A 14,691-nucleotide genomic window follows, 5' to 3' on the forward strand; every position below is an offset into this window, starting at 1 on the left:
CAGGTTGAAGGCCCTGGTGCAGCATGCTCTCCTCGTTTATGGGCCACCTGAACGTTCATTTACAGAAAAAGGGTCAAGGTCCAACATTCTTATAAATAAAAACCCACACATAAAACAACTGAGTCCTACCCTAAACAAGTTCGTTCTACAAGCAAGCTGAGGACAGCACTGCTTACTAATAGGCCTGCTCTGAGAGGAATCAGCATGTCCAGGCTGGTGCTCTATGAGGGAACAGGAGCCACATGCAAACTGCTTTAGTCCCAGAAAAGTTCTATGTGAACATAATGTTATTATACACTACATAGATATTATTCTTATATTATTCAAATGCTGATTCCCCCACCACCACCACGGTCAATAAAAGCTGACCCACCAGTGGCTGGGCAGAAGAGAGAACAGGGCTAGACTTCTGACCCCCACTGTAAAGCTTGATTAAATAAACCTTACAGTCTGCCTCATTTACTTGGGAGCTAGCCAGGATCACTTTTAAAACTGCTTTAACACCACATGCCTGGGAAGTTCCAATCTGTAAAACCCAAACAGGCTTTTTAACACAGGCTGTTATTTGGAAGGGATTCCCCATACAGCTAGCAGATGAGTTTCCAGCAGCATTTTTTTCTCCTTGTTTAATTGAGCTGTTTGTCTACAATCAACTTTTCAAAGTACTTCTTGGATTGACAGACACCTGAAATCCCAGCACCCAAGAGGCAGGAACAGCAGGGCCCCTTCCACATCCACAGCCAGCCGTACCACCTAACAAGAGCCTGTGTCCGTGGTACAGAGGTTGTCTAACACGAATGAGGCTCTCAGTTTGATTCTTACCGTTATAAGGAAGAAAAAACAATATTCTGTAATAAACTCAAGAGAGCTTATTTGGCTGCCCAGGAGCCTTACTTAGCACGTAAAGCATTATAAAAAATCAACTTAAGTACTTACTGGACAAGACCAACAACTTGCAAGTCTTTACAGAATATTCTGTAGTAAAGAAAAATGTCAGGGCATTTCCATTACATTTCTATGTAGAGAATATAGTGGGCGCCACCAAGGGCTACTGGTAAGAAATGCATTTTATGGAACGGCAGAATTCACCAGAGTCATATGCATGCTGACCCTCAGTCAAAACCAGTCAGTATGTAGTAGAAACAGGAAACTAGGACTATTTTAAAGTTAGTTATATAGAAAACATCAGATTTCTTAGACAAAATACCAAGATAACACTCAGTATCTCTTGGGTGAAGGAAAATAAAAGAATTCTAAAAAATTAAACCAACCACTGAAAGTTTAACTAGAGGAGCATGTTTATTTTCTCTGAAGTATTCCATCGAGGAACAAAAATAACTCCTTTGAAAAATCTGAATTTTTGTATCCAAAGTAGCATCTACTTACCACTCGCTCAATGGTAGGCTGAAACCAATTTCCATACACCAGCAATAAGGACATTTTGTCTAAGCAAAAGCTAGCTGCTAGAATAGGGATGGGTTTTGGTGTTACTTTCTTGCCCTTTCCAGGTGTTGCGATCTGGATTGTGCAATTTGAAGTCAAGGGCTTTTTGCAATGTCTGGAAATAAAGGGAAAGTAAGATTAGAGAATCCAGTGACAACACAAGACCCTGCCCTCATCTCCACAGCACCACAGGTGGACAGAAAGACGCAAGTCTCTTTCAAAACTTTACACGCCCTACCAACACCAGCCCTCAAACTCTTATGCCCCTCTCAAATACTGTCAGACACCAAAAGAAGGCTCCACACACCCAAGTAAGCTCTCAGTGCACTGAAGGTCAGGCCACACACACACACACACACATGCGCGCGCACACACACACACACACACACACACACACACACACGCACACACGCACATGTCCTTTCAGTTACTCTACCCTCAATGCCTCACCACTCTGGTACCTAGCTAAGAACTGATCAAACCCCTCCAGGCTTCTCTGGCCCTGCCCGGTTCTGGCTCACCTGTGCAGCCTGGGCAGTAGCTGTCTTCTCACCCACACTCTATACCAGGAACTTTTGCTCTCCACTAACACTCTAAGATAGTAATCTCTCCTTCCCACAACCTTTGCTACTTCTCCATCCTGCAGCCATCTGTGGCTCACTCCCAGCTCTCCGAACGATGAACCCAGCACCCACCCTGCATGTCCTTGGCAAGGAAACTCTGGTCTCCTAATTCCTGACTCAGGCTCCTCATTGCTCCAACCACACACTTTCTCCCAACGCTCTAACCTTGCTACCCCACTTCTTCCTGGTGAGCTCACACTGTCTATCACCTAATTTAACTGTCTCTACGCCCTGGACTGTGCACCTGTTCTTCCTTGACCTCTCTTTAAACTATTTTCAACAGCTTGGACAGAGTAACTCTCCTGAACCTCAGGCCACGCATCCTCTGCTTAAAACTCTTCCAAGGGGGATGGAGAAGTTAAGAGCACTGTCTACTCTTTTAGGACTCAGGTTTGATCCCCAGTACCTACATGGCAACTCAAGGGTTCCAGGGGATCCAAGACCTTCTTCTGGCCCCAGTGTACACCAAGCATGCTAGTGATACATATATATATGCATGGAGGCAAACACCCATATGTAAAATAATTACAACAAAACAAACTTTAATGGCCTACCTGTGCCAAAGAGAAATGTGAAAATCCTCAGCAGCCAGTCCTACTTACAAACTGGAAAGCATTCCCTGCACACACACTACTGTGTTAACTCCTCAAGTACTACTCATGGAAATGCTATTCTTTAAGAGAGCTAAATGGAAGGAGATGCAAACTTCCTGAGCGTTTATTTTTAACCCTTCGTGGTATGCTAGAGACCGAGCCCTGGCACTGTGCGTCCTAGGCAAGACCACACCCCTTGCCCTCCAGAATGTTCTATCAGTGCATACTGCTTCCCTATCAGTCAAACAGGACAGGGACGCTTCACCGAGTGACATGCGCATAAACACAGGCAAATAAACCACCACAGGAGATAAGACAAGTCACAAGTCACACCAACCCACACTTGTATTATTATTACCAGCATTCACTCTATCTACCCCATGAAAAGCCACAGCCCGTGACCCCCAACACTTGAGTTCTTCACATAGTCATGTGGATATACAACCAAGAATGTTTTCACAGTAATCTAACAGAATAACAAGCAGGAATACAATGCAAAGCAGGAGGTTAGATTATAACACAAAAGAACACAGAAACAAGGGACTCTAATTTAAAAACCTCTTACTTACCCATTTAATATGTGTTCAAAAAGATGAACTTGACCATCTCTGCAAACAACAGCTAACTTGACAGGCTAAAAGAGAAACATGGTTGATTATTTCTAGGCAGCTATCTAACCAGTTTTCAGGTTAGCTCATGAACATGGAACCCTTGCCCTAACTCCTTAGTAACTAGAATAATAAAAACCATTATCCAGGGCCAGACAGATGGCTCAGGCAACAGGTAAAGACAATTGTTATACAATGTCAGCAACTTTAGTTTAGCCGACCAAAATCTATATAAAAATGGAGAGAATTGACTATTAAACTGTCCTCTGAACACACAGATGCATACAAGCAAACAAACTTGGGGGTGGGAGGGTGGATAGCCCAGACAGGCTAGCCTATGCCTCTGGAGTGCTGGATTAAAAGGGCACACCATCACACTTTACTGGACTCACACAATTCTGTTCGAGAACAATAACTGTTATTCTTGTCAAGACTGGAAAATAACGTTTAGGCTGAGAAGGTGGCATAGGCACAAAGCAGCCCCCAAGGTAAACTAGAGGATGAATGACTCTGGAATGTCCCAGTCCCAGCAGCCAGGACTGACGAAAACGCAGCTTCACATCCATAGAGGAGGAGGGCGCACAGGCTCCTATGGCCCCCTTGTCTGGGACTCCCATCCATCACACTTTTGCTATCAGCGTCCTGTGCAGAGAACTGAAGTTCTGAAACTTCCTGACAAAAGCTTTCTTAATATTTAGTACTACCAATATCTTGCCATTTGTATTGTTCAAAAAAATTCAAAGAATTCAAGAATTCAAAGAATGCCCAGCACACTAGGAAACACTGAGTACAGGCAGAGTAAACATGAGGGCTGGGCTGGAGAGATGGCTCAGGAGTTAAGAGCACTGACTGCTCTTCCAAAGGTCCTGAGTTCAAATCCCAGCAACCACATGGTGGCCTACAACCATCCGTAACGAGATCTGATGCCCTCTTCTGAGGTGTCTGAACACAGCAACAGTGTACTTACTTGTGATAAATAGATAGATAGATAGACAGACAGACAGGCAGACAGACAGACAGACAGACAGATCGATCTTTGGACCAGGCAAGCAGAGATCCTGAGTCCAATTCCAAGCAACCACATGATGGCTCACAATTATCCGTTCAGCTACAGTGTACACAAATACATAAAACAAATAAATGAAATCTTAAAGAAAAAGAAAACATGAGGGCATGGAAAGCTTTCAGGATTAGAACTCAGGAAGTAAGGATGCTCCTGAAGAAATGTCAGTTGTCCTTGAACAGATTCAGTCACCAAGGAAAGGCCATCCTCACAGCACCACATTGAAGACTTCCCTTTCCACAACTCCTAAGATACGTCTAACCCCAAACTACTGGTAACTAGTCAGTGTTCCCTAGATCAGAATCAAGGTTTTATTTTGGACCTTATGACTATTAGTAATTACTACTTAAAATGTATGTGAGAGATAAGATTTAGGTTTCTTGGGCTGGAGAGATGGCTCAGCAGTTAAGAGCACCAACTGCTCTTCCAGAGGTCCTGGGTTCAATTCCCAAAAATGACAAGGTGGCTCACAACCATCTGTAATGGGGTCTGATGCCCTCTTCTGGTGAAGAGAGCAATGGAGGTGTACTCATATGCATAAAATAAATAAATAAACCTTTTTTTAAAAAAGGAAAAACAAAAAGACTTTGAAATGCTTTTTAAAGAGCCTGTGAGGGAGCTAGGAGTAGGCTCAGTCAGCTAAGTGCCTGCCACACAGGTGTAAGGAGCTGAGTTCAGTCCTAACACCCACATAAAAAAAGGCATGAGGATCTGAGTTCAATTCTAGCACCCACATAAATGCAGGCATGGTGGCATGTGATTTTTAATCCCAGCACTATCATTACCCAGCTTACTTTCTGTTGTTACTCCCTAATATCCACATTTGGATTATTAAGCCAGCATTCAGTAAGGGTATTAGGTGTGGGCTAGGCTTAGTTGGTAGTTTGCTAGCATGAACAGAATCCTGGGTTCCACCCTAGTTCCCCACAAACCAGACTTGTGGTTTACATCTTTATCCTTGCACCTGTAAAGTAGAGGCAGGAGCATGAGATGCTCACAGTTATTACCGTTAGCAATAGAGTGAGCTGAAGGGAGCTGGGAATAGAGACCTACCTCAAGACAAACAAAACAACAATGAAGATGGGAATTAATTGGGCATTGGGGTACATGCCTCTAATCCTAGAGCCTGGGAGACTGAGGCAAGAGACTGTCATGAATTCAAGGCCAGCCTGAGATACACAGCAGCTGTCAGGCTAAGCAGGGGCTATACAGCAAGACTGCCTCAGGGCTGGAACAATGACCCAGAGGATAGGAACAGAAGGCCTGAGATCAAATACCCAGAATCTACATAAAAAGCCAGACAGGATCACATGCACACCTGTGACCCCAGTACTGGGAAGGAGATGGGAGCAGACAGGAGGATCCCAGTGACTTGCTAACTATCACCCCAGCTCCAAGCTTAGTGAGAACAAACTCCACTTCTAAAGATTAAGTAAGAATGGCAGAGCAGGATACCCAATGTCCTCGTGTGGTTTCCATGTGTACATGGGCATGTGTACCTGCACAGACACACAAACACACAGACATACACACCAAAAATACCGTCTTTTAAAAGTTCAGTAACTAAAAGGAAAAACTGTGTGTGGTGTGCATGCATGTGCACAGATGTGGGGCCAAAGCTGTTAGGTAGCTTCCTCAATTGTTCTCCGATTGATTTATTAGGACATGATCCCTGATGAATCTTTACTTCCCAATTGCTAGGCTTACTAGCAGCAAGCACACCTGCACAGCTCCGACATGGCTTCTGGAGATCCTACATAGCTAACGATTTGCGCATTCTTCAGTCTATAACTTCTAAAATGAATTCTCACACCAAACCACTTACCTCTTCCTTGTTTTCTGACAAAGTCAAGTCAACATAGACAGGCTCGTCTGTGACTGTAAAAGACATCACTGCGCTCTTCTCCTTGTTCTCTGACCGGACCTGCCTAGATAACAAAAGCAGCCATTAGGTAGGAGAACAGATTTGCCGAACCACTAGGCAGTAGTCGCCTGCTGCCCACACCACACAAGCCAGAAGGAAGAGGGTGCAGGTTCCCTGCAACTGGAGCTATAAACCTGGTAGCTCTGTAAAAGCAGCAGGAATTCCTAACTGCTGAACCACCATTGTTCCAGACACAAAGATTTTTTAGCGCATCTAAATGTGTGTGTGTTCACATTGACACAAGCACAATTGTGTTATGCCTAATGTTTTTGTAAGTTTGAATTCACTTATATGTATATACTTGTTTATGGGGTTTTGTTTTTGTTTTTAGACAGGGTTTTGCTACTTAGCCTTGGCTGTCCTGGAACCTGCTTTGTAGACCATAGCTGTCTGATCCTCCAAGTGCTAGGATCAAAGGCTTGCACCAGCACTGTGTGGCAGCCACCACAACTCTAAAGCGGTAGCTGAAGACCACACTCAGGCCTTCTGCTTGCACTGCAAGCACTTATAATCTACACTGCCACCCCAGGCTCAATCTGTACACTCATACACTTTAAGCTCTACAGCAATAGAGCTCGGTACAAATTAAATGATAAAGAAAAAGTTAACATGGGACTGAAAAGAGTAATAGCTCAGTGTTAATAGCATTTGCTGTTCTTCCAAAGAACCTGGATTTAACTTGGAGCACTCTTGTACTCCAAGTTAAATCAGAACTGTCTAGAGGTACAGTGTAAGAAGATCTGACACCCTCTTTAGACCCCAAGCACACTAGGTAGGCAGGCCAAACACCCATTCACACAAAAGAAAAGAAAAACCAGGGCTGGACAGATGGCTCAGCACCGGCTCTCTTCCAGAGGACTGCGTTCAATTCCCAGCACCCACAACTCATAGTATTAAAACACACACACACACACACACACACACACACACACACGAGGACACTGGGCCGCTTACAACACACAAGGACACTGGGCCGCTTACAACAGTCTGTAACTCCAGTCGCAAGGGATCTGACACCCTCACAAAGACATGCACGTACACAACACAAATGCACATAAAATTTACCAAAAAAAAGATTAAAAAACATGCTTTAAATTTAGTTCTATTGAGAATTTATTTCCTACTAAATCTTATATTTAGTCTAAAAGAACATTAAGTTAACTTATATGCAGTAAATGTACAAATACTTTTAAGAAGATGTTCTTGTGAAAATTATAAATTATTTCAAAAAAACAAGTCGAAATTACATAAAAAGCACTCCTAAGTTTTTAGTAAGTTCCATCTAACTCAAACTTAATTCTACGTCAATTTAAGGCCAACAATCAATGCAATAAACCAACTAATTTCTCATCTATACTGACACCATAAGCTGTGACATATTCTTCAAGAGCAAAGCTGAATCCCCAACGTCAAACAGCTACATACCAGACATTAAGTAATCGGTCGTGTACTGCTCCAGACAAGAAATAAAGGCCTGTAATCCCATCAGAAGACTGGCTCTCATTAGGTCTGATGGTCGTGAACCTAAGCGATGAAACAGGTGTCGCATGTCCTGTGAAGTGCTAGAGGAAGTTAAATCACATTTAGGAGACAGACTATAAACAGTGCAAAAATAAGTCCTTATACATGGCACACAGCAGCAGCACCTACAGCACAGAAACAGTTAAAATTCATCCCAAACAAAAATCTACCTGCACTGACTGTATGCCTTTCCCTTCTCAAAAGAAAGACACACCTGAACATTAAAACAATTTAGATGCTTCTCCTATTGCCCTACCCACCACTAGCTTCTCTCACTTCTCAATCAGCCTTGCCTGGTTTTATTCTCTCCTCTCATCTTTGTTCTGCTTCTCTCCTCCCCACCCCTGCCTTTAAAAACAACAACAACAAAAAAAAAAAAAAAACCAGGACAGGATCTTGCTGGGTAAGCTATGTTGCCCTGCTGTCCTAGAACTATGCAGCCCAGGTTTGCCTCAGCCTCTTCAGCATGGGATTAGAGGCATGAACCACCATTTGAGACTTGATTTTCCCATTTCTAACGGGGCGCTGGGTGCTCTGGTGCTCAGACACAGCCAAGGAACTGTAGGTCCTCACGTTACTCTCAGTGAGTCGAAACCACAAGTTAAGGCATCATCACAGCACCACAGCTTCAACACCCTAACTAAACACAACGTATTAAAAAAATCCTTATAGCAAATCTCTACAAAATGCGGGTTACACACTAAAATACACAGCTAGAAATCCTGTATAATGAAGGTTTCTAAATTCAAATTCCACTTGTTTTACTCATTTGAAAATGTATATGAACTCAACTGAATTAGTTAATGTAAAAAAAAAAAATCAGATTTGAAAATGTTATTAATTCTATCATTTATTTTTAAAATCATGTTGGGTGTATAGGGGCTTTGCCAACATGTATGGTTGTGTACTAGGTGCACAGAGGCTAGGAAAGGGTGTCAGATCCCCTAGAGAACCACAACACGGTGCGGCACTGAACCCAAGTCCTCTGGAAGGACCGTGGGGCCCCTCAATCTCTAAGTCAACTCTCCAGTCCTAATTTTATTATTTAAACAAATGACTCGGCAGCTGATAACTTTATTATTTTTTTTTCTGAAAAGATCTCTTGTAGCCCAGGCTGGCCTTGCCACAGATGATCTGAGACTTCTGATCCTTCTTTTGCTTTCATTGTGCAAATATGCACAGCCATGCATTACAATATATAGCTTACTGGGTGCTAGGGATTAAACCCCATGGCTTCATGCTTGATAGGCAAGAACTCTACCAACTGAGGCCTAGTTTAATCTACAAATATAGAGCCTAGTTTTTTTGTTAGTTTGTTGAGACTGAATCTTATTTGTTATCTCAGCAGCTAGACCCTTAACCTAATCCCTCCATCTCCCAATGGGAATGCAGATGCATGCGGCCACATTACTGCGCTTGGGCAAGTATCTGTAGTGTGTGTGTGTGTGTGTGTGTGTGTGTGTGTGTGTGTGTGTGTGGTGGTGTTGTTGTCGTTGCTTGGACTGAACCCAAAGCCTTATACATGTGAGGCAAGCTTTCTACTAAGAGCTAGGATCCATACTCTTTTGACTCCAACTTCTAAATACTTGCTCTATAGAACTAGAATTGTAAAAACAATGTCATCAACTCACTCTGTAGACTTCTTTGGTCTCCAAAACCCATAGTTTGATTGTTCGACCAGCTGAAAGTAACATCTTTCCATCTGGGCTGATACACAGGGAACTGACGCTGCTATTGTCTCCTTTCCATTTGCTGCAATTGTGGAAAGAACCAAAACACCACAATGAACAGAGGACAACTTTATCAAGAGTAGAAAATAACAAAAGAGTAAGTCAGACATTAAGTTAGTAACCCCAGACACACCACTAGGGTACAGCCTCTCTAACAAGGTTAGACCTCGATTTGGCAAACACAAGATGACCTCCCCTGAGGCATCAGGAGGTTGATGGACAAATGCTGTGAGAGCGGTGTGTGCCGTGTGACCGTGAGGTGGACTGTCATGCCCAGGAGACTACTCTTCTGGTGATCCTAACCCTAGAGTCCTGTTGGTCTCTCACAGGCTGGTCTTTAATTCCCTTGACAACACAAGGCTTCACTGAAGTTCCCAAAGGTTATTTCTATCCTAGATCTAAACTATGAAATCCTGGCATGTCTAATTTTCTGTATATAGTAATGCTGGGATAAGCAATGGGGAACCCGGCTCTTCACAATCAAATTATACATTATAAACAAAAGACAATACTTAAATGATTAAGTAATAGCTCCTTTGTATCAGTAAGAACGCAAATGAAAACAAAGGGTATAAACAGGCAGTTATGAGACAAATATTGCTGAAAAGCAGAAAACACTCAAACCTACCAATAACAAAACAAAGTACAAAAGTCCTCTTTATCCTTGCTGGCTTTTAAATGTTCCCAATTTCTTATCAATTTCCACGATTGTAAGGCTCTTTTACAGTGATTACTCATTATGTATTCAGCATGATACATACTTCGAAGGCATACTGCTCAAGCCCCAGTACCCATATTAAAAACAACCATAATATCAATCAATTCATTAAACAGAACAACACTAAGAAAGGAAAGAGGACCCTTGGGGCTTACTGATCAGTCTAGCCAAACTGACAAGCTCCAGGTTCAAAAACAACACAACAAAAAAGGCAGAGAACATCTGATGAAGACACTCTGGCCTCCCATGTGTACACACGCGCATGCATACACACAGGAATTCCTCACACTGCCGTGAAACCAGAAAAACTCCTAAATCTGCCCCCACATGAAGAGGGTGATACCACTGTGCACCGCACCCCCTGCTGCCAATCACAACCCAGGAAAATAACTCTTATTCTGAGAACTTCTCCTCATTGCAGATGGCCAAGGCTCAGCCTACCATACTATAGTAAATCTGTTGGCACACGGAAAATGCACTAGAGTACACTTTTAATCCCAGCACTCAAGAGGCCAATCTGATCTGCACAGTAAATCCCTGAACAGCCAGAGCAATAGTGAGAAAAAAAAACCTGTCTTCTAAAAGAAAAAGAGGGAGAAGAGCTGAAGATTGTCAGCAGTCAAGAGCACTGGCGACTCCCCAGGACCCAGGTTCAATTCCTAGAATTGACATGGCATAACCATCTACAACTCCAGTCTCAGGGAACCGATGCCCTCTTCCAGCCTCCAAAGGCACTTCCTGCTTGTGATGTACATACATACATACATACATACATACATACATACATACATACATAAAACATGCAGGCAAAACACCCAGACACACACCCAGAAGGCAAAGCACTAGAGCAGAGCACCCCTTTGGAGGAGTATGACACAGAGTAATAACCCATAGAAACTGACACCCTTAAAGATCTTTAGATTGCTCTACAGATAAAGGGACACACACACACACACCTAGGATTTCAATTCTGCTTTTAAACAATTTCATTTCAAATACCAACAGAAAGCCAAGAATCTTCAACAATCTGAAGAATGCTTTCAAAATGAAAGTAAGGACTACATCCAACAACAACACGCTACCCTCACAGAAGTACAAAGAGAAATGTAACATAAGAACAAACACATAAGATGAAAAGTCAGAGAAAAGTCAGAATATAGGAAAGACAGGATATTAACACCAAGCACCAATGAGTTTCCTTCAACAAATAGGAAGCCATGGTGGTACACACCTGTGTGACAGCAGCCAGGAAGTAAGGGCAGGACCACCAGTTCAGGCTTCTGAACACACACACACACAAGCACAAGAGATACCGGGGCCTACAACACGGCTCAGTGGGAAAAGTGCAAGCTGCCATGCCTAAGAGCCTAAATTCCATCCCCAGACCCATGGGGGAAGGAAAGGAGAACGCTGCAGGTACAGCTGTAAACTCAATTATTTTATGAGATAGCAGTTTAGTTAGAAAAGAGGTCAGGCATTTATCTAACCTATTTATTTCTTAAATGTGTAGCAGGGATACACCAGGCTCATAATGTTATGACTAAGTACAATGGTATGTCTGATATGCTAGACAGTTTCGATGTGAACGATCATGAACCTATGGAGAGGACATGGAACTGCAAGCCCCTCCCCCGCCCACTGTCAAGACTCTCCCTGGGTCTCTTCTGGCAAGTCACCAGCATGTAAGGATGCCTGGCAGTCACAGCAGAGCAGACACTGGTCCTCCTCTGCACACCATCCTTAAATGTAGACCTTCCTTGCCACCATACACACTGGGTCTTTCTTGTCTTTCACTATAGTCGTATAAAGCTCCCCAAACCTTTACCCTCTTCAGACCCTAATTCCTCTAAAGGATACTTTTATCCTCTACTGTCTGTTATTTCCTAGGGCACCCGCCACCCGCCTCTAACCAACTCTAAAATTAATTTATTTACTACAAAGTTAGCCTTTTACTTGGCCTTTGTTCTGGCCATATCTCTATGTCCCTTTGCCCATTCTTAGAGGGCTTATCCACCTTTCCCTATCCAAACTTATCTATCCTAGGTTCCCCCGGCCATTCCAACTTTACCTTGATCTGACAAACATCCTCATGCCACCCCTGAGGCTTCTTATTGTCACTGTGTACCACTTAGCTGTTTTCCTGCTACCCAACTCTCCTTAGCCTCCTCTAGCTCACTTGGATGCAGTAAAAGCCTGAATGTCCAATTCAACTCAAAGTTCCTGGAGAACCATCTACATAACCTTATGAATGTATATATTCCCTACTGGGTCCCTCCACGCCCAGGCATTGGTACTCACCACTTTACTTTGCATGTCTGTGTACTCCACTCCACAATATACTTATCATCTGAACAACTATATAAGCAGTCATTATCTTGATGCCACTGTATGCAATTCACTCTGTTTTCATGCCCACCACTCTACAGATTAAAAAACAAAACAAAGTCTTATATAATAGTATGAATCCTGGAATTACGAAACATTTACCTCAAACCTTAAACTAAGGCCTTAACTACATCCTACCCATTTTAGTATCCCAACATCAAAAATGAGGTAAACCAGCAAGATCTTAAAATGTTAATTTTCCCTGTTTCTCTATAGGAAAAACCTACTTCTACACCCTCAAAGGGTACCAGACTAAATGTCAATTGCTCAGGATAGAAGTACCAGCATAAGATGAGCCGTACGAGAAAAGAACTAGTGGACCCAAACCATAGAGTCCAAAAATAGACTTCTTTATCAGACAGGGACTGGCCTAGCTCGTTTTAGGTAAGATAAAAAACTGCTTGTATTATAACAACGAAAACAAAAACCAGAATACTATTAATGACCAGATAAAAGCTATCTTCTTTTAGTCTATGCATTAAGCATAGAAAAACCACAAATAAACAAGAGATCTCTCTTGGTGAGATTCCTATGTAAAGCCTTTTTCCATTTTCAATTTCAGGTCATCCCAAATTCCCTATGGTAGATGTTAGAATGGAAACCGTCCTGCCTGCCTTTTTCTCTCACACAGTAAGCACTCCTCTATCCATCCAGTGAACAAAAGCACACTGTGACAGACACTGCCCCAAGCAGCTATGCTAGACTCTCTTCAGTGGGCTGTGACCTGCAGCAGAGATCTGCCTGGCCGCTGGATCCACTCACTGCCCATGTGTTTCAAGGAAACATGGCTAGAAGGACAGACGGCCTTATTTCTTCCGTCCTCTGGTGTGCACCATTCTCACAGTTGGCTTCTTCACTGTTGGTAAGACAAAATGGAGCCAACACGCAATCTTCCTGAAGTGTGGTCTCTCCCTTCGGAGACGGAGACATGAGGAAGCAGTGGCACGCTCCAGAAACGTGCGCCCCAACCCACCGAGCCACTGGGCCTCGGAGTGTTAGCAAAGTCAACTCATTAGGTCTCAGTTTTAGCAGCAACTCCAAGTGCCTCCCCTGTTCCTTCTAAGAAGTTCAATGGTCTTCCTGAAGCTGCTATCTGTGCCGACTTGCAAGTCCTTCTGATACCTTTTGACTTCAGTCAAAAGTTCTCTGTACTCTAACTCACAAGTACGAATACTTTTACAAATATCATGCAGCTTTCATGGAATGGAAAACTTTCTACAAAGAGCTCATCAATATCTTGGAGCATTTTTAATAGTCTCTAATAATTAGTTTCTGTCGCATCTTTTACATAAATACATAAATATACTTACTGTTAATTTACTGTGCAACTCTCCTCTTACTGTACTATACAATAAAATGCTACCAACTGCCGTGCCAAGAGCCAACAGGTCAGCCTGGTCCTTTGTTCCTGTAACTTCTGATTTCCTTTTTTTCCTTTGATGACTTTCCTGGAAGAAAAAGTAAAAATAACATTTTAACTTAGCATTTCAAATATACACCAAACATCAACAATGCATAAAAGCTAGTGCCTGTGCACTTTTTAAGTTTCCTGGCCCACGTTCCCCCTCTAAAGAGGTAAGGCAGCAAACTGGATCACTTCATCTGCTCTCAGCACTTTCAACAGCCCCAACGATCCTTCTACTTCTTAAACACCAACAATTCTTCCTAGGAAAGAAAATTTTCTGAGGAAAATCTCTTTTCAAGAAAAGAGATCCATACCACACATGAACCCACACATCCAGGCCCAAGCAATGAACTCTTCCATTTTTCTCAAGCTCTAGCCTCACTTTCTAGAGAACACAGTCAGTTTTATATTCACATACTTCAATCTGAGTCAACCAAGGAGCTTTGAGTAGCAGCATAAGCTGGTCAGTGGCTGCATAACAACTAATCTGGAATTTTCCTGCAAGGTCGCTGCGTCTACTGACTTTGAAGACCCACTATCCAGCTAATGGGGAAATTACAGACTTGTTTATTTCAAATTTGATATGATACAGCTCATGTCTGGCCATCAGAAATAACTAGTGAGGCAAGCTGTGATATACAAACCATCTAAGCCCAACACTCAGGAGACAGAGGTAGG

At 42.8% G+C, this 14,691-nt stretch overlaps 1 protein-coding gene and 1 non-coding gene across 2 annotated transcripts in view; both read right to left on the minus strand.

Moving 5' to 3' along the window:
• The window catches only part of Wdr43 (WD repeat domain 43), a 42,467-nt gene that overhangs the window by 18,785 nt on the left and 8,991 nt on the right, over window positions 1-14,691 (minus strand). Inside the window, exons 2-8 of the mRNA XM_021186316.3 lie at window positions 13,919-14,056; window positions 12,522-12,643; window positions 9,407-9,527; window positions 7,680-7,816; window positions 6,156-6,258; window positions 3,229-3,293; window positions 1,387-1,558 (exon numbers count right to left, since the gene is read on the minus strand). Of these exons, the coding sequence (XP_021041975.1) occupies window positions 1,387-1,558; window positions 3,229-3,293; window positions 6,156-6,258; window positions 7,680-7,816; window positions 9,407-9,527; window positions 12,522-12,643; window positions 13,919-14,056 (858 nt within the window). The remainder of the gene's footprint in view (window positions 1-1,386; window positions 1,559-3,228; window positions 3,294-6,155; window positions 6,259-7,679; window positions 7,817-9,406; window positions 9,528-12,521; window positions 12,644-13,918; window positions 14,057-14,691) is intronic.
• LOC115029774 (small nucleolar RNA SNORD53/SNORD92) lies at window positions 8,313-8,396 on the minus strand. The gene has a single exon (XR_003835340.1). It is a non-coding gene; the product is annotated as a small nucleolar RNA SNORD53/SNORD92 (small nucleolar RNA).

Source organism: Mus caroli, unplaced genomic scaffold (genome assembly GCF_978045245.1).
Source record: "Mus caroli unplaced genomic scaffold, Mus_caroli_1 scaffold_18, whole genome shotgun sequence".
Classification (NCBI taxonomy): Eukaryota; Metazoa; Chordata; class Mammalia; order Rodentia; family Muridae; genus Mus; species Mus caroli.